We start from the raw sequence: 23266 nt of genomic DNA on the forward strand, positions 1-23266 counted from the left end.
TGGGGACAGAGTACTGGAAAACTTTTCCAAACTGCGACACCATGGTTCCTTCAACACACACTGGCTGCAACTGCCACTTCACATCCTCCCCGAATGGGCAGAAAGGTGAGCTCTGAGCATTTAACAGTTTTACAGTAACCCGCGCGTCTAACTAGACTTCCTCTCCCACTCTCCCCACCTCCTCCTCAAACAAATTGGTCGGCCCACCAGCGCGCACGCGCACTTCTTGCCTCCAGCGCCAAGGCGGGAGCGACTCCCAGGTCTCGCGAGAGCGGGTAGCTGGTCTTCGTTGCTCTCGCCCCACCCCCTCCTTCTCGCTCGCTCTCTCCCATCCCCCCAAGCCAGTCGCTCTGCTGCGCAGCTCCCTTAGCGGTTGCCACCGCCTGAGACGGTTGGAAGAACCGTTGTGGTGAGCGCTACACGAGGCGAGCGACTTCTTCCTCTTCACGACCGACCCCTCGAGCGCCAGAGTCGGCGTTACTGTCGCCCGACAGGGTATCTGAAGTAAAAGGGGGTAGGTTGGGCTGGTGGTTTCGAGAGCGGAGTCGGGAGAAGGACGAAAGAGAGACTGAGAGGGGGTGGGGGGGGGGGGGAAGTGTGGAGGTCGCTGCTCGGAGGCGGTCACACTGCGCCTCCCAGGCGATCTCCCACTTCAAGGAGGGCGGCCTGCGGTGGGGGAGAACTTGCTCAGGTGAAATTCAGTGGATGAAACTGAGGCCCGAAGTGGGGGTCATCCAGCATTTCCCCTCTTTCCCTGCTGGTTTGGCCTCCGCCATTTTGGGTACGGTGGCGCGGCCACTTCGGCTTCCCGCCCTTCCCCCTCTTTCTACTTTTTTGCCCCTAAGCTTCCTAAAACTGATTTAGAAGGCCGGGGGGAGGTCACAGCGCCCCCGGAAGGGGAGCGAAGCGAGCAGGGAAAGGTTGGGCACTTGGTGGGGCGGGGGGGGGGAGGGTCTGGGCTGGCGGGCGCGCTCCCGATGGAAATGGCGCCGGATGGGCCTGGCCTCCCACCGCGGCCTCCCTACCTCCGCAGTCTCGGCTGGGCTACCCTGGGCTGGCGGGACTGCGAGTGACTTCTGACGCAGATTCCCAAGATGAGAGAGGCTGGAGCTGGGGGAGGAAAGCCAATGGCGACGAAGGCGCTCAACTCCCAAATCCAGGACAAAGGAGGCAGACGGCCTCCTTTGTAATTCTGCCGCCCGGTGGCGAAGGTTTTTAAGCCAGGCTTGGCTGCCGGACGGAGAGATGGGGGGGGGGGCGGGGGGAAGGGGCGTACTCTCCTTAGCTCTCCGGTCTCTAGGGCAGCTAGATAAACGAAAAGTCTCCGGGGAGGAATAAAGGACGCTTAGCCGGCCCTTATATTCCAGATTTGGAACTTCGAAAAGAGTACGTACTGATTCTCCAGAGGGTTTTATTCTTCTCACATTTCTCTTAAACGTAAAGACTTTGTGGGTGATTGTTTTTGTAAGAAGAAAAGCGGGTGACTTCCAATAGGAATGTGAAATGGGCAACTTAATCGTTCGGGTCCAGTGAACTCTGATAACAGCCTTTTGAACTTTTGGGCAGGGGTGGGTGGTTTAGCAGTGGGTTTTGTGTAGTTTGGCACTACACTGAGTAATAATGTAAGTAGGAGTTTTACCTTTGGGAAGCAGTTAAAACAGTGATGGCATAAATTTGTGTAGGAATTTAATTACTTTCAATATTAAGTCTCCAAGAGTTGTATGTTGTGCAGAGAGGCTGTAGAAGTAAAATACATCAAAATACAGTTAGCATTTATTTTCTTTTGGCAGCTAAGCATGTTTTTTATTTAGTATAGGACAATGGTGATATTTTGGCCAAGAAAAAAAGCCTACTCAACAACAAAAAAACAAACCGAAAGCCCAGTCACGTGGTGGTGTGATGGGGGGGGGGGCGGGGGTTCCTTAGAACTGTACCGAGAAGCTAGGTCCGTAATTTTCACTGAGTACCTAAAAAAGTGAGTCAGGGCCTGAGAATTTTATAGAGTTCCCGATAATGAATATGCGTCCTTACAAGAACTCTTACTACCTACTTTTTTCAGCTTTAAAAACAAAAAACCTTCCTACTGTCGAAGATGGTCTGATTTTAGTAGCCTTTGAAAAAGCCTAGAGTTTTCTGTAAAGTAGTACATGATATAATGGCTTTCCTAATTGGATTACCCTAGAAACCTTTTTTTGTGTCCTTTCACCTGCATAATCTGGAAATCCATCTGATTACTAATTACCTTTATATTTTTAATAACCATGTTCTTTTTTTCTTTTTTTGATGTTCTTATTTTGTATACAAGTGGCTGAGCTGCAATAGGTGATGGTAAACTTTGTTTTAAAAAAGAACTCCTTTATAATTTTAGGGATTTAACATCTCCTTTAGGCATTAGTGGTGTGTCTACCTTTTCTACTGATAATTAAGGAGCAAACACATTGGCAAGGGAAAATGATGTAAGATGTTCAGTTTAATTATCACTTTATTGCCAAAATTTGAAGTTCATTCTCATTTTTTAAGACCAGTGAGCTACCATTTATAAAGTTATTTATTGTTACATCAAACCCTAACTTCATTATATTTCAGAAGATAGTATATGCCTCTGTATAATAAAGGAATTTTATATTTCATTTAACCTCTTAGATGCTTAGCAACTTGGAGATAGAATTCACATACCATAAACTTCACCTATTTAAAATCATGTGGACTTTTGTGACTGGCTTCTTTCACTTAATATTATGTTTAGGAAATTGAAGTCTCACTCAAAAGTGACTTCAGTTGTACTAGTTCAGCTGCTGGTATTTTTAATTGGTGCTAACACTTGGAAGTCTTAAAGCAGAATTGGGATTAGTCGTGAAACTCTTGCAAAGAAAGGTCGAGATGGATTATCCTGAATAATTGGTAGACTCTAGGTAGTGTCTGAGACCGCTTTATTAACGTATTAGAGCAAATTGTCTTTTTGTATGCTTTCAGAGTTTGTCTTGGTTTTGTTTTGTAAGTAGAATTCTAGACTCAAATTTTGAGTTTTGAAGGAATAATCAAGTGTGGCTTTTAAAATTGTGTAGTCTTCATACATGTAGAGTGGAGGAGAGTCATCCTGTGAAATAATTTGTCTTCTGAATCTGGTTAACTTTTTCTCCACTTAAAATTGTGTTAAGTTTATTATTGTGTTTTTTACAGGCTTAATATTTTGTTAGTTTTGTATAGGTCTTTTTAGTTATAGACTGATCCAAAAATCAAAACTAGTGTGCTTGCTTGTGTTTCTTAAAAGGGCTAAAGTTTATAGTGAAGATAAGTCAGTTACCATCTTTTTGTTTGTTCCCAAAACGAAGTATCTTTACTTTGAAGAACGAAACGTGCTAAATAATAAAAAGCGTTACACCAAGGTCTTTTTACAGCACATTAAATTGATTTTGCAAACTACTTACATGTTTCATAAGTAACATTTGATGTTACATCCTTTAATTTTTCTTTTTTCTATTGAGTCATCTTTTATAGGAATTTTTTTAAGTTGATATCATTTTTTTAAAGTCTTCTGGGTTTTTTTTAAGAAAATGGTAGAGATCTTCAAAATGTCGTAACTTTTTCTCAAACTGATTCAGGGTCTACTTTTTTCAGGACTACTCTGCTTTTTATCTAATAGGTGCTATAGAAAACATTTCCAAAAAGCCTTCTTTTCCTCTGCCTTGGACATAATCCTTCCTTAGGAAGCTTGAAAGCTTAAGCCTATGTTGACTATGGAAAAGACTTTAACTATCTGTATTTCAAGACTCAGGATAGCTTTCTGTCCTTTAATTAAGGTTTCTTTATTTTGTTTGTGGTATAATTCAGGAGTTATACAGGGCCCTTTAAAACCCAGTGACTACCATTGAATGATTAACCATGCTACGGACCAAGCATTAATAAACAAGTCTTAAAAGTAACAGTCCGGTGAAGTATAAGCACCTGTGCTATCTGTATTTTACAGTTGAACAGAGAGGTTAAGAAGTTTGCTTACATCAGCCATTGAGTGGCAGAATAGGGATTCAAAACCAGGGTTTTTTTTTTTTTATGATTTTTTGTTTGTTTTCTTAAAAATTCACATCAAGTATTCATGTGCGTAAAAATCAGTTGTAACGTCTGATAAAAAAAAAATTCAAAATCTTCCCACTTTGGTGTCTGTGTCTAGAGTGCCTCCCAGGATTTTTAAAACCACAAAACAAGTCTCAAAGTTGTTATTTACATGCAGAGGTATTTAATAACCACATTTGGAAAATTTGTCCGTTAGCTTTTTTTTAAATGTACCAATTCTAGCAAAAAAAAAATAATTTACTTTTTGCAGATGCTACTTCTCACAGTTGCACTGATAATTAGATGGTGTGAAATTAAATATTAGTGAACACTGTTACGGAATGCCTTCAAGCGTAAAGGAATCAAGTGAACAAATTGTTTTGTTTACAGGGGAGGAGGTGGTGAGGGAAAGGTTTGAAATACTCAGGTGAGTAGGATTCCTACAGCTGCTTAGTGAAATTTGTAGCGTCTGGTAAGTTTCTGCAGCTGAAGGACTTCTGCATTAGCCTCTTTAAAATGTACTGGAATTCTAAAAGGATGGTTGTCTCTTGGGAAGGGAGCTGGGTGTGGATGGGTTCTTTTTGGAAGGCTAGGAGGGCTTCTTACTGTACCCTAAAAAAAATGTGAATGTGTTGCCTTTTAAAATTTGTGTTTAAAAGTAAAGCAGTGAGTAAACTCATCTTTAATATACTCCAAACAGGTAGCTTCAAAAAACAGACACTGTTGGAAGGCCTTTTGAGGCCTTTTACCCCGATTTTAAAACTTACCCTAATTAAGTCATTTTAAAACTTGCTTTTGAGAAGTGTTTAGATTTAAAGTAGAGATAGGAATTTTTTCCCCTCCTTCAAAAGCAATTTGTTCAGATTTAAAGTGCATCTAAAAAGTTACGACTTTTGTAATGCCATTTTTCTAATATTAAAGGAAGTACTCATTGAACTTTTGACTTAGGCTCTTGCTGTAAGTGGACACTGGTGGTATGTGCAGCTTTTGAGTAATTAAGTTTTAAAGAATTTGCATAATGATTCAAATGAATAATAAAACCTGAAAAGTGAATGAAAATTGGAGAAATGAGGAAAAGGCTAGAGTTGACAATAAGGTGACAGGAAATGGAATTTGAAGACTAATCTGAAATTGTGTAAGTTTTCTTAAGATTGGGCATTATAAAATATTTGGGCCTTAGAAATTCAGTACTTTGTGGGTGGTGGGACAGGTTTCACTCACTTTTCCCTTTTTGCCAACCCCAAAATGGGAAGGTGTTTTGCCTTTGCATTGTCAACAAGCCATATGTTACATTTCCTGTTGTACACCACTGAGTGGTGTTTCTTCAGTGCCTGTAGCAAGAGTATATTTTGATTGACTGCTTTATGTGCTTGTTTATTTTTTATAGCGTTTAAATCAAACGTTATTGAGATGGATTGGGTTATGAAACATAATGGTCCAAATGACGCTAGTGATGGGACAGTACGACTTCGTGGACTGCCATTTGGTTGCAGCAAAGAGGAAATAGTTCAGTTCTTTCAAGGTACCTCTAGTATTAGTCAAAGTTTAGTAGTATTTTAATTATATATTTTTATTATATTACTCAGTTTTTAATTTGTAAAACCCATTTGTTTTGGGGTCTTTTTGAGTATAGTATCTTGGTTAATGTATTATGTTATGAAATATGCTCCAGTTAATATTCAGTACAGAATGTGTAGAATATGTAAAAACTAATGTGCAGTAAACTTAATTGAGAGTAATTATGTGTGATGAACCATGAATTATATGGAGCATAAATTTGATTTGGCTTTTTAAATGTAATATAGGTGAGCTTTTAGTGTATGTAATTTAAAAAAGACACTGGTTGCAAAAAAAAATATGTAATCCAGTAATATTTGAAAAAAATCTTCCGCTTGTATTATGGGGTGATGGGAAACTTAAGCTTTTTTGTTTTGTTTGTTTTGTTTTGTTTAGACTTGTTTTAAATATTTGATTCAGATGGGAATGTTTCAGCCTTTAACACTGTTCCCCTTGATGGGGTTATTTGTCCTTGGGTTAAAGGGTTGGAAATCGTGCCAAATGGGATAACATTGACGATGGACTACCAGGGGAGAAGCACAGGGGAGGCCTTCGTGCAGTTTGCTTCAAAGGAGATAGCAGAAAATGCTCTGGGGAAACACAAGGAAAGAATAGGGCACAGGTGGGGATGGAGAGTTTGGGATGGTGTTAAATTTTTATTTTTTGGGGGTTGTGGGTCACTATTGCTTAAATGGGGGGGTTACAATAACATTTTTCTGGGGTAGTTTAAAAGAATTGATAATTATCTAAATTTAACTTGGAAACTACAGATTTGGGTGGGGAATTAATGCTAATAGTTTGCTTAAATTAAAATTAGATTGTTTCCATTTCTCTATAGGATGTTGATAAATGCTTTTTTATAATCAGCTATTTTCTCTAAACACCTATGATGTACTAAAGGAAACAAGCTAAAATTATTATGATTGTTTTCAAATGACTAATTTATTTATGTAAAACTTAAATATTAATTATTTAAGTTTGTAGGTGTAAAAAATGTTAATTTATGGTGTATTTAGGCAATTTAAATTGGGTTATGTATCTAGATGTAGAAAAACTTACTGCATTTTTGCCCAGTATCTTATTTATTCTAATACATTTACGCTATAACTTGTACCTTAAACCATTTTTAAATAGGTATATTGAGATCTTCAGAAGTAGCAGGAGTGAAATCAAAGGATTTTATGATCCACCAAGAAGATTGCTGGGCCAGCGACCGGGACCATATGATAGACCGATAGGAGGAAGAGGGGGTTATTATGGAGCTGGGCGTGGAAGTATGTATGACAGAATGCGACGAGGAGGTGATGGATATGATGGTGGTATGTGTATCTAACGAACAAAGGTTCTGTTGTCATTTTCTTAATGTTCCTGACACTTTGTCAAGAAATATAGAAATGGCAGTAATTTCAGTACCTACTAGGTTTTAAAAACCTGTTCATGAAAATATGAATTCCCATGGCCAGCTATGGGACTTGATTGATGCACATATTGGCACCTACATAATACAGAAATTAAAATGAAGATTTTGGCATATTTTGACATTTTCTGTTTAACGTCAGAATGAAAGTTAATTTGATGTCTAAATGTATCCTTTTGAGATTTTTTTATTTCCACCAAGCGTTAACTCCTTTTTTTTCACATGCACTGAGTTGGGAGTTGCAAACTTGTAATAATAAGATAACCAGACTGCTTGTCACAGAATGTTTATATAAACTGGATTTATAAAATTTATCTCTTGAAAATGTATTCATGTATTTCTCATTAAATTATACAGGTTATGGAGGTTTTGATGACTATGGTGGCTATAATAATTATGGCTATGGAAATGATGGCTTCGATGACAGAATGAGAGATGGAAGAGGTAAATATTAAAGACATTCATTTTTAGGTGCATGTTAGTATTTTACTACCATTTGTGGTTTAATATAGGTTAAGTGACTTGTATAAAAATAGTCCTATTTCAGTGCATCCGTACATGGGGCTTTTATACAGATATATACTTACAGTATTTGATATTCAGAATGATTCTTTATTTGATGTTTAGAACAACTGTTAAGATTTCTTGGGTGGCAAAGAAAAAGGTATAAATAGGAAAAGTTATGTATAGAGAAGTGTTGTCAAAAGGCTTTATTACATGTATCAGCCACTTATAATCTTTGGAAATTATATTAGGTATGGGAGGACACGGCTATGGTGGAGCTGGTGATGCAAGTTCGGGATTTCATGGTGGTCATTTTGTACATATGAGAGGATTACCTTTTCGTGCAACTGAAAATGACATTGCTAATGTGAGTAATTTTAGTAATTAATAGTTTTATTCAGGTATCCAATTTTGAAGCATTCTTAAATGGACTCATGTGTTTTATAATTTCAATGTCAGAGTTCCTTTAATACTATATATAAATATGTGTATGTATATATATATATATATATATATATCCTTATCAATGAATATTTTTTTGCCCATTGTATATTGATTTACTTAGAAAGTCCAGTTAAGAATTCAGTGAAGAGATGCTTAGGTGGCTCAGTTAAGCGTCTGACTCTTGATTTTGGCCCAGGTCATGATCTCAGGGTTTCAGGGGTTCGAGCCCTGCATCGGGCTCTGTGCTGACCATGCAGAGCCTGCTTAGGATTCTCCCTCTCTGCTCCTCCTCCCCTCATGCTCTCTTTCAAATAAGTAAACTTTTTTTAAAAATTTAGTGAAAAGTGATCAGCATAGAGTAGAGATGACTGGAATATTATTGCCCTTGTGTCAAGTTTTGGAAGTGGAAATACGTTAACAAGTCAAAGTTCAGTTTGACTTTCTAGCTATATTGTGATTAGAAACAGGAGCTGTGAAAATAATGGGCATAGATGCTATTGCTGATTTGAAATTGGTTGATTTCAAATTGGTTAGAGAATCTGCAAACTTCAGCCCAGGTGCATCTAGTCACATCCATTCTTACCTCCTGAGTAGTTGCCGTAGAGATCCTGGGGGCCTTACAAAGCCAAGACTACTATCTAGTTCTAAAATGAATTTAGCTGTAGATCTTACTGGGAACTGATGGCCTAAGTACCTTTTTAGGATTGCTTCAACCTAGTTAACTTGTGATTAGAACTAAGTAATATATTTTGGGAGCTGTCCACATATAGTTGGTATAGGTTTATCAAATTCCATTGGTCTAAATCCTAACACCTAAATTCTCTGCACATGTTTCTAAGTGTCAGGTGACCTATTTATCCTTTAGCAATTTCAAAATACTTTCCTTGGGAGGACAGAGGACTTAACTCCTCTCCCTCTTAGTGGTAGGATATGACACGTTTTCTGTTTAGAGTGAACTGTGTTTTGGGTTAGAATTTTTTTTTTCTTTCAATATCACTTAGCTTTTTCTTTTACTTAGGTTATTTTTTTAAGTAGGCTCCAAACTGGGTGGAGCTCAACACAAGGCTTAAACTCATGACCGTGAGATCAAGACCTGAGCCAAGATCAAGAGTTGGACACTTAACCAACTGAGCCACCAAGGCACTCTTATTAGCTTAAAATTTTTAATGTTTATTTTTGAGAGCGTGGGAGAGGGGCAGAGAGAGAGGGAGACACAGAATCAGAAGCAGGCTCCAGGCTCTGAGCTGTCAGCAGAGCACAATGTGGGGGCTCAAATTCACAAGCAGTGAGATCATGACCTGAGGTGAAGTCAGACACTTAACCAACTGAGCCACCAGGCGCCCATTATTAGCTTATTTTAAAGAGAATTTCTTTGCATTTTCCCCTAAGTGTATAATTTTATATTATTCCCAGAATCATTGTAGTTGATCTGTTAGCCTTGCAATACAGGGCAGTAGAGAGGTTTGTTTTAATGCATAAGGGTATGTGGTAATTTACTTCTGATAATCTAAATAGAAAAATTAATAACAAATGTTTTGTTTAGTTCTTCTCACCACTAAATCCAATACGAGTGCATATTGATATTGGAGCTGATGGCAGAGCAACAGGAGAAGCAGATGTAGAATTTGTGACACATGAAGATGCCGTAGCTGCCATGTCTAAAGATAAGAATAACATGCGTAAGTGGTATATTTGGCTTGCTAACTCATTTCTCAGGTGTGAATTTCTAAAATAACTCCCATTTGTAATTCCTCGTATGTAAGATGTTACAGGATCTGTAGATACAATTCTTGGCAGTTATTGGAACCTGAAACCATATGGCCTCTAATAAGTTTAGACTTTTTAAAGGCTTTTTACGGGCCTTTTTAATGAAAAGGTAATTCAGGCTTAGTACTTGACAGGTTATTACAGCTTAAGTTATTAATGAGGGAAAATAGGTATGTTACTTGCATTTGCCTGAGTTCCCATGCCATTTGCAAATCACCACTTAACCCATATGTCAACTAACTCGGGGAAGTTATTTCTGCATGTTATCAAATCCATTTTAAATATTAAATTTTACCCTGACTAGTGATTCCTAAATCTGACTATACACAGATCATTTTGTAGTCAGTAGAAAATAGGTTTTTGTGGACATTACTTTCATGATTCTAATTCAGTTCTTGAGACGTGGAATATACATTTTTTTGAGAAAGCGAGCATGTGTAGGGGAAGGGCAGAGGGAAGGAATATCCCAAGCAAGGCCCCATGCCCAGCACACACAGCCTGATGTAGGGCTTGGTCTCATGGATCTCATGACCATGAGATAATGACCTGAGCCGAAGTCAAGAGGGGGATGGATGCTTAATCAACTGAGCCAGCCACCCAGGTGTCCCTGGGGACATGGAATATATTTTAAAAAGTACACTAGCTGGTTCTGTAATAATGAATCGGCCCTTTTTATAGATGAGGAAAGAGTTCCTCATCCAGTTTTTGCTTGTTCAGGGTTGTACAATTTGAACAAACTTGGTAAGTTAGGTTTGTAGCCCATCTGGCATTCATTTTATCACTCCACTAGGAAGTCTGTAAATAGGAAGTCTATAAACATGCTTTCAGGTTAATATTAGCTAGTCATTATTTTTATGCTTTTATTGATAAATTTGATCCATCATTGCTTTCATCCCTATTAATCTTTTCTTTTTTCTTAAAGAACATCGGTACATTGAACTCTTCTTGAATTCTACTCCTGGAGGCGGTTCTGGAATGGGAGGTTCTGGAATGGGAGGCTATGGCAGAGATGGAATGGGTATGTAAAGTTTTTTAAATGAGCAGAGTTACACATTTTACAGTCAATCTCAAACTTTTTTTTTTCTTTTTAAGATAATCAGGGAGGTTATGGATCTGTTGGAAGAATGGGAATGGGTAACAATTACAGTGGAGGATATGGTACTCCCGATGGCTTGGGTGGTTATGGTAAGTGTCTTTGGTTACTGTGGTTTGATCTGTTAGTCCCCATGTGTGGACATTTTTAAGCTCATGTTATCTTTAACGTAGTATGCACTGATATTTCCTGCTAAACAATTCTTGTGTTTTTTGTCTTTTTTTTAAAGGCCGTGGCGGTGGAGGCAGTGGAGGTTACTATGGGCAAGGTGGCATGAGTGGAGGTGGATGGCGTGGGATGTATTAAAGCATAACCACCAACATCAAAGTCCTGACAACAGTGTCTGGTCTACTAGACTTTCTTACAGATTTAATTTCTTTTGTATTTTAAGAACTTTATAATGACTGAAGGAATGTGTTTTCAAAATATTATTTGGTAAAGCAACAGATTGTGATGGGAAAATCTGTTTTCTGTAGGTTTTATTTGTTGCATACTTTGACTTAAAAATAAATTTTTATATTCAAACCACTGATGTTGATACTTTTTATATACTAGTTACTCCTAAGGATGTGCTGCTTTCATAAGATTTGGGTTGATGTATTTTACTATTAGCTCTACAAGTAGTAGTATAGTGTAATTTTAGAGGACAATGGTTCACCTTTGCATAAACCACAAGTCTTTAATAAGCAGACATCTGGAATAGAGCTTGGAAAATAGTGTAACTTTTTTCTTTTAATTTCTCCTGGACAATACTGTAAATATATAAAACCTAAAGATGAGTGTAGGTGGCTTCAGGAGTATAAATTCCACTAATTTCTATATTAGTCATTCTTTTTCAAATGTCATTTATCAAGCATAGCTCTGAAATGAAGATCTAAAAGGTATCTGGATTTCTGAATATTCCTAATTGTGTTACCTGGGGATGAGAGTGTTGGAAGTTTAAATTCTAGCCCTAGAGTTTAGAATAAGATTCACTCAGCACTTGACTGAAGTACCAAAAATGTTTCCCAAAAAATGATAGTTGTAAGTTATCTCTAAATGTTAGACTAGGTTAAGGTTCTCAGTGACATGAGAATTCAGTACAAAAAGTATTTACTGTGGAGTATAATTCTCACAGCTGTTATTTTCAGTTTTCCTGCCCAATAGTTAAAGTATATGGTTTTTTAGTAACTGTATAAATGATTAAACAAATGTAAGAGACAAGTCCATGTGATAGTCAATTAAAATGAGAGTCCTGGAAGTTGGATTTTGCATTTGATATCTGTTTGGAGTTTTAGAGCCATTGTGTTTAAAAATACTATATGTAGCAAGGAAAAGGTGCTTTTTACTTTTAATCCCTTTGATCAATATGGCTTTTTTCCAAATTGGCTAATGGATCAAAATGAAACCTGTCAATGTGAATTCAGTTATTGACCTTGTTACTTGTTTTTGCTAGAAATGTTATTAATGTAATAAATATCAACATGGGAGATAATAGTGTGGTCTGTCCTAGAATGCTTTGTGTCGGTTACTGATGGTAAATCATATTGGTAAAAGGTGCCGTATCTACGTGAACACTGGACAAAGTGACTCCTAAGGAGTGATTTCTGCTGTTAGAGAAGGAAGCTGTGTTAGCTTAAATGGAGCAGTGACTTGTTTAATGCTTGTACTCCTCCCTTAATTATCCGTTTAAGTATTAGGCTCATACCACTTAACCCTTTAAAGATCCTATGGGCTTTTATTTTCCCAGGACTACCCTACTAAGAAATAAAAGTCATAAATGCAAGTTAGCCTTTCAAAGGGCAATTTTTCATATCTTTTATTTGGTTTATAAAATTCACATTTTGTTTTAAAACATCACGGAGTAAGAATTACAATTCCTTGGCACCACCATAGCATTACTGTAGTACTGGCTAGACGGAATGGTTTGTGAGATTCATAAATAGTTTCTATGAGGGCAAATCTTGACAAATAGTGTAGATTCACAATACAAATTAAGTTTTATAACAAAATCCAAAATTTAGTAATAGTTTTTAAGAGCCCAAACTAAATGAAGCAAGTTGTATTGCTGTCCCAAAGGCTTGCATACAAAAAGCCCAAATCAATGGGGATAATGAGAGTTTTGAATAATGAATTTAAAGGGGACTGAAAATCATGGTCTGTTGAATGAAACCAGCCTTAGAATTTAAGCAAAATCACATTCAAAAATTTGTTCTAGTAAGCACAGTAATAAACACCTAGTATTTGAAATTTCATATTTGCTTATTCTCATTTTTAGTAATCATAAAAATGTTAATTCATCCCATCAATACAAAACAGTTCAAGAATATAATTCATCTCTTGACAATATTTCTGTCGACATTCAAGAAAGACCACCTAAAAATCTGTACAGCAGTTCTAACTGAAGACCTCAAAAGCTAACTGGATATGGAGAAAATAATGCAAGTAAAATACTGGTTTCATACTTTGGCAATTTAGAAAATTCATTTTTTAAACCCAAGTGAAAATACGTATATTCTGAGGAAATGATCCTGCGGAGTAAGTAACCATTTTAGGTAGGAGGGAAGTGGTCATGATTAATTCTCTATAATATTCCTAGGATTAATAAATTCCTATCTGTGTGAAAGATTCATAGACTTAAAGTGCATGGCTAAAAATACCTAAGAGGGGTCTCCCAAGTGGTGATGCTATTCAAAGATTACTCATACAAGGGTAACTTTACATATTCTTGGTATGCTACAAGCAGTATAATGGGATTAGTGTTCACTAAATCTTTCATGCTTGACATAGTTCATGTGTTCATGGCAGGGCTGAGACCAGATCATCTGTTCCAGAAAGAATCCTGCCTTAGAGGTTCTCATTATATGGTGAAGAGTTCACTGTGTTTATAACTGCAGTAGTGGATCACTATGATGTAATGCTTCCTAAAAGTCACTAGAATGGAAATCTAATAAATTACCCAAGTCCTATCAAAGGCAAAGTTTAGCTATTTTAGATTTCTCCTTTAATGCTCAGAGGAGAACCAATCAGGAGTTTGTAATCCCTTACTATTAATAAACCTTTTTTCTGGGGACAGATTTTTCTTTTGAAAGAGGTATGAGCCCTCCCTGAAAAAACTAGCAGTGTTAGCAGGTATAGCATATGGAAAGATCTGTAAGAACTTTTTTCTTTTTTTGGTAAAAAGAAAGGTAAAGGAGGATAAGTTTTAACTTCCTTTCAAAGGAAAAAATTGAGGTAAAATAAATAATACCTCTTTAAACCACTATCTGAGAAGTACTAATAAATACATTAATGATTAGAGGATGACCAAAAGGAAATTCTATAGGATAAAGTACTGGCCTTTTCTAATGCAAGACGGGCAAATGAAGTAGGGCAGAAAGGACAAAGTTAAGGTTGAAATCTTTGCAAGCTAAGGAAAAGTCTTGAGTTGGAATATTAATACTTGCAAAAAGTCCAATGTATTTCTGATCTTTCTCTGAAAACTGTGAAGCTTTAAAGTGCATTAAAACTACAGGCATCATCAAATGCCAACTTGACAATCTGGAGAATTAATATGCACCCCTACAGAAGGCCTTTACAAAATAAGGCAAGTGTGTGTGTGTGTGTGTGAGCTTTGTTATCTGGCCTTTTAAATGGCGTTAAAAGTTGCATGATTTAAATGGCGTTAAAAGTTAATGAGGAATTAAGCTAAAGTTAAAGCATGCCCTGTTGAAAGTTCTTGAATAACAATGAGCTGTTCTGTAGCTTCTAATTCCCATGAATGTGTGGAAGATAAAACTGATAACTAATACCATCTGAAAGCTGCTTAAGAAGGACTGTCTAAACACAGCATATGCAGGTTCATACATTAACCATCCATTGTAGGTACTTTCATACGTAAGGACTTAGTTCTGGAGTTTTATGGCAAGTTAGATGAGCATCTCTGGATCAGCAATGCGTGACAGGAATCACAAACCCGTACTGGCTTTGGTGAAGAAGGCAACGGCAGTTCATTGTCAGAGCAAGCATTACAGAAAATTTCCCCACAGTTTCTACAGTGGTGCTATTAAATGGAAAAATCAAAGAATGAATAAAATTAGAAGACATGTTTGCACCAAAGCTTTTGGATTCACTTCCTATCTCCCTTACCTTTCTCTTGGAGAGTGAGAATTCCTTTTCACAAAGTTTACAATGTGTTGCTTCTTTGTCTTTCAACCAAACCAGTCCCTAGTAGGAAGAAGTGTGCATATTAATGCTCAAAGTGTTAACAATAAAAATTACATGGGAAAACATTTTCAACCAAGAACCTCTTGTAGGAATATATAGAAATACTGAAATAGTTGGAGACAGAAACAAGTATGGGATTTGCTTCAAAATAATCTGGATAAGGAAGAAGGGGTAGGGGTTGAATATAAATAAAATAAGATTGGCAATATATTGTTAAATATTGAAACTGGGTTAACGTCTCTGTACAACTGTATGTGGACATTTCCATGATTTTTGTTTTTAAATCTATTGATGGGAGTTCACTTTAAGAAAGAAAAAACCGGGGCACCTGGGTGGCTCAGTCAGTTAAGCATCCGACTTTGGCTCAGGTCATGATCTCACGGTTTGTGAGTTCGAGCCCCGTGTCGGGCTCTGTGCAGACAGCTCTGTGCAGACAGCTTGGAGCCTGGAGGCTGCTTCGGATTCTTTGTCTCCCTCTCTCTCTCTCTCTGCCCCTCCCCAGCTTGCACTCTGTCTCTCCCTCTCTCAAAAATAACGTTAAAAAAAAATTAAAAAAAAAAAAAAAAAAAACCTTGGACATTATCTAGTCCAACAATAAGGATACATTTTCACTATGAAATGCATGAGTTTGGCATAATGTATACCATATACCACCATAAGTCCTTATATTTGAAGAGAATTTGGAAATCACGTTTGAAGTTGTCATTTTAGATACCACCTTACATTGTTTTATATGACTATTAATTTCCCTTAAGTTATATAACAAATTTAATAGCTACTGTGTAGATAAGTAGAAAATGTATGTAAGTAGTCTTTAACTGGTGAGAGTTAACTTGACACCTGAAATTTCTAAATTGACCCATTCTTAACCCATCCAAGACCCTGGCTAAGAACATTTTTTCCCTACAAAAGCAACTTTGTTAGATGATGCCAGCTTTATAATGAGAAGATACTTGAGTGCTTCTGATTAATCTCACCACGTTCCTTTTTAAAATAGCCCAGACTAAGGCACAATGCCAAAGAACCAAGCAGATCCTTGAACAAGTTGGGGGTTAGAGGGGCCAATCCACCACAGAGGCAAAAAATCCACGTATAACTGGAACTCCCCAAAGTTTAACTACATTTAAAAACCTGTTGACCAGAAGCATTACGAATTAACAGTTAATACATATTTTGCATATGTATTACATGTATATATTATATATTCTTAATCAACTGAGCCACCCAGGCGCCCTATATTATATATTCTTAAAGTAAGCTAGAGAAAAGAAAAAAACCTGGATAGCTACTATCAAATACCAGTAAAGAATCAAATGACTTGGGGGCACCTGGGTGGTTCAGTTGGTTGAGCGTACGACTTTGGCTCAGGTCATGATCTCACGGTCCGTGAGTTCTAGTCCGTGTTGACTAGAGCTGACAGCTCAGAGCCTGGAGCCTGCTCTGGATGCTGTGTGTGTCTCTTTCTCTGCCCCTCCCCTACTTGTGCTTTGTCTCAAAAATAAATATTTAAAAAATTTTTTTAAATGATTTGAATTGTAGAATTTTTTTTTAAAGCAAGATGAGAACTCAAAAATAATCCAGTGTGGGCCACCTGGGTGGCTCAGTCGGTTAAGCATCCGACTTCAGCTCAGGTCATGATCTCGTGGTTCGTGGGTTTGAGCTCAGCATCAGGCTCTTTGCTGACAGCTTGGAGCCTAGAGCCTGCTTTGGATTCTGTGTCTCCCTCTCTCTCTCTGCCCCTTCCCCACTCATGCTCTCTCTCAAAAAGAAAAAAGAAAACATTTAAAATAATAATCCAATGCAATTTGATGAATGCCATTAAAAAGGAAAGTGACTTCCCAAATGTCCAAAAGTCACCTAGTGGAAGCAGATTTGCTTCCTGCCAAGCTATACCTTAAGGGATGGCAAGCCTGATGTGAAGCAGGTTTCAAAGCAACATCATTAGGTTCAGAATTCATCTTTCTGACATCAGAGCTTGGCCTTCCAATCTTATTTTAATCTGACTGAATTCACCCTGCCTGTCTCCCAAATAGAAAGGCTGTATGTGTACACTGCAGGGCAAGCCTTGTGCATCAGCTGGAAGGGACCTCAGAGATTAGCAACTCCATTCCCATTTTACAGATGTGAAAACTTGTCCAGAGAGCTGAAGTTGCCTCCTCAAGGAAACAGCAGTTTTCAAGCAGAGCCAAAACTAGAAGCTATCATTCTGTAAACATGGCCATTGTTCTCTGTCCAATTCCAAAATGTCAGCTGCCCAACTTACACCCCCAAGACAGGATTTTAGAGGATCCTTCTCTGGAGAAACTCAATTGCCCCAGAGAAAAGTCCTATAGATATTAACATAATTTGGAGAGGGTTGCCAACAGTTTGTGAGTTAACAGATTTCTCAATGGTGAGGCTTACCGTAACAACCCACTCTCATCCACCCAGCCAACACACACAGGACTTCCAAGATTTTTTGTGCCTTTATTGAGATGGGAGGATATTCCAACATTTAAGGAATGACAGGCAGGACGCACTTCAGCCAAAGAAACAAACCCAAGAAGGGAATTCAGAAGACAGAATGGCAGTAACAAAAGAAAACTTTAAAGAAACTATAATGAATATCATCAGAGATAAAATGCAGATTGCTAATTTTAAAAGGAAAAATGAGTAAATAAGGCCTGCTGAATATTAAAAATATGGTAGCAGGGATAAAAATTCTCAGAGAAGTCTGCACCAGAATCTAACCAAGCCTTTTAGGTTTAACTTCCAGTTTACAGGCAATAAGAGGACAGAGGAACAAGTTTGCTACTATGAAACGGCAGATAAAATCCAGAATGTAAGAAACTGGAGGACAGCCCTCCCAGACCCAATCAAGAGGTCAACAGCAAGGACAAGAAAAATTAAGTCACATATAAATGAATCCATTTTCATATGTATACAAAAACAAAAATCTAGACATTTTATAAAGATAGACAAGAATGATAAAACTATAAAGAAAAACAACAGTGGTTAACACAAAATAGAGAATTACCACTGTAAAGAGGAGAATGTAATCTCCCTATAAACTAAGTCACAGAGTATGCCATCGTTTTTAAGTTGTATGAATACAGTTATATACATGGTATGTGTCATAATGAAAAAAATTTTACAGAGTTTAAATAATGACAGTTGGGCAGACACCTATACCCGTCCAAAAAAATGTGAGAGCAAAATAAAAGGCATCTATGCAGATGCACAAATTCTTAAAACATTGACCTTCATTCAACATTTTCCAGGAAGCTGTCAAAGAATGCATTGTCCCAAACAAGGGAGTAAGCCAAGAAAGAAGTTTAGGGGTTCAGGTAACAGGAGCTCTAACATTCAAGAAGGGTAAAGGGAATTCTGAGAATGGAAGAAAAGGAAAATGTCAAGACAGGGCTAACCAGACCAGACTGGAGCAGGAGAGCAAAGAACTCCAGGAGGGAGGACTCCAAGGAAAAAAAAATTGAATAATTACCTGATTCATTTTACCATGTGGAAAACTTTTATCAAGCATATTATAGAGGTGTTTAAAGGTATGAGCAAACTCTGATGTTCAAATACAACAAAACTTTTAAGGCAATTATTAACTCCAGAGGAAAAAAGTAGTTCAAGAAAGAAAATATAGTCACAATATATACCACATGGCCCAACAAAGAATATTTCAATAGCCATAATAAAGTATATCCAGTAAATGAATTCTACAGAAACTTTTACTTAATTATATTGGGAGGACGATGAAGAGCAAACAGACCAAGGTGAGAGTGAGCAAATACTCCTCATCTACCATGTTAACCAGGCAATAGACAGGTCTAAAATAGGGGCGCCTGGTGTCTCAGTTGGTTAAGCACCTGACTCTTGGTTTCTGCTCAGGTCATGATCTCATGGTTCGTTTTCAAGCCCCGCTTTGGGCTCTGTGCTGACAGCGTGGAGCCTGCTGGGGATATTCTCTTTGTCTGTCTGTCTCTCTCTCAAAGAAATAAATAATAATATATATCTAAAATAGGTCTTAAATAAATGAGTGAATTATACTGCATATTATTTAGAAATAGGGGGATAAGTGCCAGAAGAAATAACCAAGAGAATTCAGAGTAGCTCCCTTCAGATGGCAGGAGCTAGGGTGGATAAGGCATAAGGGGGTGAAGAACAAGAGACTGCTACTATTTTTTTTTTAAGTCCTCCTAGCACTAATTTACCTTTTAAATTATTTACATGTAACATTTTCATGTTTTTTGATAAAAAACAAAATGGAGGCACATGGCTGGCTCAGTCAGAGGAGCGTGCAACTCTTGACCTTGTGGTTGTGACTTCAGGCCCCACACTGGTGTAGGGATTACTTAATTTTTTTTAAGTGTATTATTTTGTTTTGAGAGAGAGAGAAAGAGAAAGCATGCGCAGGGGAGGGACAGAGGGAGAGAGAGGATCCCAAGCAGGCTCCACGTTGTCAGCACAGAGCCCAACATGGGGTTCAAACTCACAAACCATGACATCATGACCTGAGCTGAAATCACAAGTCAAACACTTAATCAACTGAGCCACCCAAGGGCTCCCAAAATAAATAACTTTTTAAAAACGGGAAGCTATGAGGCTCCTGGGTGGCTCAGTTGGTTAAGCATCCAACTTCGGCTCAGGTCACGATCTCGCGGTTTGTGGGTTCAAGCCCTGTGTCGGGCTCTGTGCTGACAGCTCAGAGCCTGGGGCCTGCTTCAGATTCTGTGTCTCCCCCTCTCTCTGCCCCTCCCCTGCTCAGGCTCATCTCTCTCTGTCTCTGTCTCTCAATAGTAAATAAACATTAAAAATAATAATAATTAAAAAAATGGGAAGCTATGTGGTAGGAGGCAATCTCACTGAAGTACTCACAGAGAGACCATTTTTCCCCTGTGTTGTAGAAGGGATTCCTGTATCCAGACACATTCAGAATCATATACTGATAGACTGTACTAATCACTTTTCACACATATTAACCTCAATATTCAAAGCAACGCCGTGCAAAATCATAAGGCCATTTCACCAGCCATTTCAGAAGAGAAAACAGACTCCATAAAGGTATGACTTGTTGAAGGTCAAAACCTGATAAGTAACAGACCAGGATAAGAACTCAGGCTCAAAGTCAAAGACTGTTTCACTTTGTCATGCCGTGCTTTGTAGGAGAGTAGATAAAATTATTTCCAAGGTCATTTCCAACATGATTATTAATTCTAGAGGAATATTAGGGAGAAGCTGGATCCCCATCATCCCAGCTCCCTGTTTAGTGCTTCTGCCTCTATACCTCGTGGGACTCGATTACAATACCTTAGATTCATACAGGACTTTTTTTACCTTCTGTTGGAGACTGTCACATATATCTATACTTCCCTACTTGAGGAAGACACTTCCTACTCACCTGCAGTGCTTTGTTGGCTTCTTTTATATCTTCTATTTTAAGTTTTGATCTAAAAAGATTATAAAATAGATCCATATTTCAGTAAATACATTAAATATAGAACATCCAGCAATTCATTATTAAGGTATTGGATTTTCATAGAATACAAAGTTGTACATACATGATTCTAATCATTTTTGATTAGTAGAATTATATTTTGTTTTCCTGTGTTTTCTAAATTTCCTAAAGCAAAAATGTCCTTTTTAAATTTAAAAATTGCTTTAACAGAAGAATATTGGCATTTTCATGTGGTTATGACAATATTAATAAAAGCTATCATTTATTGTAGGCTTATGTGTGCCAGACACCTTGCTATAAACTTCACATGCATATACTCATTTAATCTTAAAAAAAAACCCAAAACCCTATTTTAAAGATCAGTTAAAAACAACAACAACAATAAAGATCAATAAGGTGAAGCCTAATGAGGTTTCACCCCCGTAAGAGGTCACAGAGGTAGTAACTGCGCAAGGCAGGATTCAAACCCTGGTCTCCATAACGCTGGAGCCCACATGCTAACCATTACGCACACTGTTTCTCTACCAGGTGCAAAAGAATGATAAGAATAGAAATATTAAGGAAAATAGAGTTGTGATACTTTTCACCTTTTGAAAACACATGTTAATGAACATGCAGATTACAAACAGCAGTAATTATCTGTGATCCCACCACCAAGAGACAATAATCTACATGTTGAGATGAGTATGTACGTATTTTAAATGGAACCATCAGTTATATAATGTTCCATAAACAGCTCTTTTCAGGTAATAATATCTCCTGAAAGGCTGAGAGCTGACTGTTATTAAGTATCTGCCACATCATTATCTTAAGTGGTTACGTCGTAAACAACGAAAAATATAAAGTAGTTTATATAATTATCTACTGTTGAACTTTCAACTTGTTTCAAATTCTTTGCCACAAAAATTGTTCATTAAAATTGGAATGACCAAAATATTTTATTATTTTTCTCAGGATAACTTATAAATGAAATTACTGAATCAAAAGGTCCATGAACTAACATCTCTGCTCCTGAGGTAGAACATTAGGAACTTGCTTCATACTACAAATGCTTTGTTCAAGACATAAAAACAAAAATGTTAGTTTTTTACCCAGTTCACACTTTTACAATGGGAATAATCAATGTAAAATTACACAGCTTAAAAGTACAAACACAATACTAAAATTTTCTTGGCTGAATTCACATCTACAAAATGTGCCTGAACAAAATTAATGCTGACGGGAATCATGGCCAAAACAGCAACTGTGCTACACAGAAAAATTGAATATGGAATGAAAGTAGCTTAATGGCATTCACTGCATAAATCGTTATGAATGCCTTCATTCACAGCTATGGACTATATAGAGAGAGAGACACCGTAAAGATTGTCCCCCTCTGATACGAACTGCCAAAGTATCCCAAAGAAAGGAGTATCAGTTACAGTTCCAATAAAAGCAATGTACAAGAACATGTCCTCTTTGTCCTGGACAGGGAGGAAACAGACGTCTATATTATACATTTTAATTAGCTTTCATTTAGGAACAAGAATTTAAAGTGTGTGAAATATATTTGATCATGGCATGAAGACAGCACAGAGAAGGGCCAAAATCAGATAGGAGACTGTAACAAATATGACACAATCGATTATGACACGATTACGATACTAGAGGAAAACATCCATAAATTCCACAAGCCTCTGATAATCCCAAAACCTCTGCTTGTGAGGAAAGAAAACAAATCTGTAAGTTTGTTTATGTGGAAAGAATATCATTTACAGAATACTACATTTGGAAGAGTCCTGGAAATTTTCTTTTCTTAAACTAAAAATTCTTGTTGTTGGAATGTAGGCCTTGGTGAGGTTCAAGGGAAAGTTAGCTATCACCCTTCATGTATTTAAAAAAAATTTTTTTTAATGTTTATTTATTTTTGAGAGAGACAGAGACAGAATGCGAGTGGGTTCGGGCAGAGAGACAGGAAGGCACAGAATCTGAAGCAGGCTCCAGGCTCCGAGCTGTCAGCACAGGGCCTGATGTGTGGCTTGAACTCACAAGCTGTGAGATCATGACCTGAGCTGAAGTCAGACGCTCAACCAAGCCACTCAAGTGACCCTTCATTTATTTTAAACTCAGTGATTATAACACAGATATATTAGTTTACATTCTCTTCCTTGTATACTCCACCCTGACATTTCATGCTCCACATTTTCTTCAAATACGAAGTTTATCTTCATTTTGTTCAACCCTCAAATTAGTCTCTCTACAACTATAATTCACTCAGGACATTTAAAACCTTTCAAAATCTATCAAAAATTATTTTAAAGAATCCTTCAATAAGAAGCCAATAGGAGTAAATATTTCATTAGTGAAAGTATTTTTCTAGTTAAAATTAATCATTTACATTTAAAATCATAGGTTCAGAAAGTGAGCACTAGAGAGTAATTTTCCCATCCAACCTCATCTGACAAGAAAATGATACTCCAGTTGTGATAAGCAAAGGCACTGTGCTAGCTGCTTTCACATATTTATTCTCAGTTAATTAGAAAAAGAACCCTTTGGGGATTTTACAGCTCTCCAATTTACAAATGTAGAAGTGGGCTTAAAGGGGTTAAATAACCCTAAGTCACAAAGCTGGTAAATGGTAGATGAATACTAATGAATACTAATTTTTAAGTTTAATCATAATTTGAAAATGATTGAATGTTAAGTTTAAAAACTATTCTTTCCAGGGGCACCTGGGTGGCTCAGTCAGTTAAGCATCCAACTCTTGGTTTTGGCTTAGGTCATGATCTCATGGGTTCATGAGTTTGAACCCCATGTCAGGCTCTGC

The 23266-nt window shown here is 37.4% G+C and overlaps 2 protein-coding genes across 10 annotated transcripts in view; one reads left to right on the forward strand and one right to left on the reverse strand.

Annotated features, from left to right (window-relative positions):
* Positions 1–296: 296 nt before the first annotated feature.
* Positions 297–12306, forward strand: HNRNPH3 (heterogeneous nuclear ribonucleoprotein H3). Of its 5 annotated transcripts, none has more exons than XM_006937822.5 (10): positions 297–514; positions 5438–5572; positions 6091–6229; positions 6742–6881; positions 7382–7468; positions 7780–7895; positions 9516–9651; positions 10662–10757; positions 10832–10924; positions 11062–12306. In XM_006937822.5, exons 2-10 carry the CDS (start codon positions 5461–5463, stop codon positions 11136–11138), a joined length of 996 nt encoding a protein of 331 aa, XP_006937884.1. In that variant the 5' UTR covers positions 297–514; positions 5438–5460; the 3' UTR covers positions 11139–12306. The 5 variants fall into 5 exon arrangements, with proteins under 5 accessions (XP_006937884.1, XP_003994035.1, XP_003994036.1 ...); XM_003993986.6 differs by having other exon boundaries at positions 298–514; positions 6742–6926; XM_003993987.6 differs by having other exon boundaries at positions 298–495; positions 6742–6926.
* A 292-nt stretch (positions 12307–12598) lies between these two features.
* The window catches only part of RUFY2 (RUN and FYVE domain containing 2), a 49114-nt gene continuing 38446 nt past the window's right edge, over positions 12599–23266 (reverse strand). For 4 of the 5 annotated variants that reach the window (XM_045040054.1, XM_045040055.1, XM_045040053.1 and 1 more), the window contains exons 16-18: positions 20404–20452; positions 14940–15017; positions 12599–14853 (exon numbers count right to left, since the gene is read on the reverse strand). In XM_045040054.1, the coding sequence (XP_044895989.1) occupies positions 14710–14853; positions 14940–15017; positions 20404–20452 (271 nt within the window). In that variant the 3' untranslated portion in view covers positions 12599–14709. The remainder of the gene's footprint in view (positions 14854–14939; positions 15018–20403; positions 20453–23266) is intronic. The other variant, XR_006586974.1, reaches the window with a different exon arrangement.

This window comes from Felis catus, chromosome D2 (assembly GCF_018350175.1).
Source record: "Felis catus isolate Fca126 chromosome D2, F.catus_Fca126_mat1.0, whole genome shotgun sequence".
NCBI lineage: Eukaryota > Metazoa > Chordata > Mammalia > Carnivora > Felidae > Felis > Felis catus.

What these genes read in the sequence shown, in the direction of transcription:
- HNRNPH3 (XM_003993986.6), top strand. Translation starts at nt 5,461, where the DNA reads ATGGATTGGGTTATGAAACATAATGGTCCAAATGACGCTAGTGATGGG. An exon ending in AATAGTTCAGTTCTTTCAAG is followed by an intron (nt 5,573 to 6,090) that starts GTACCTCTAGTA and finishes CTTGGGTTAAAG; the next exon opens with GGTTGGAAATCGTGCCAAAT. An exon ending in CTATGGCAGAGATGGAATGG is followed by an intron (nt 10,758 to 10,831) that starts GTATGTAAAGTT and finishes TTTCTTTTTAAG; the next exon opens with ATAATCAGGGAGGTTATGGA.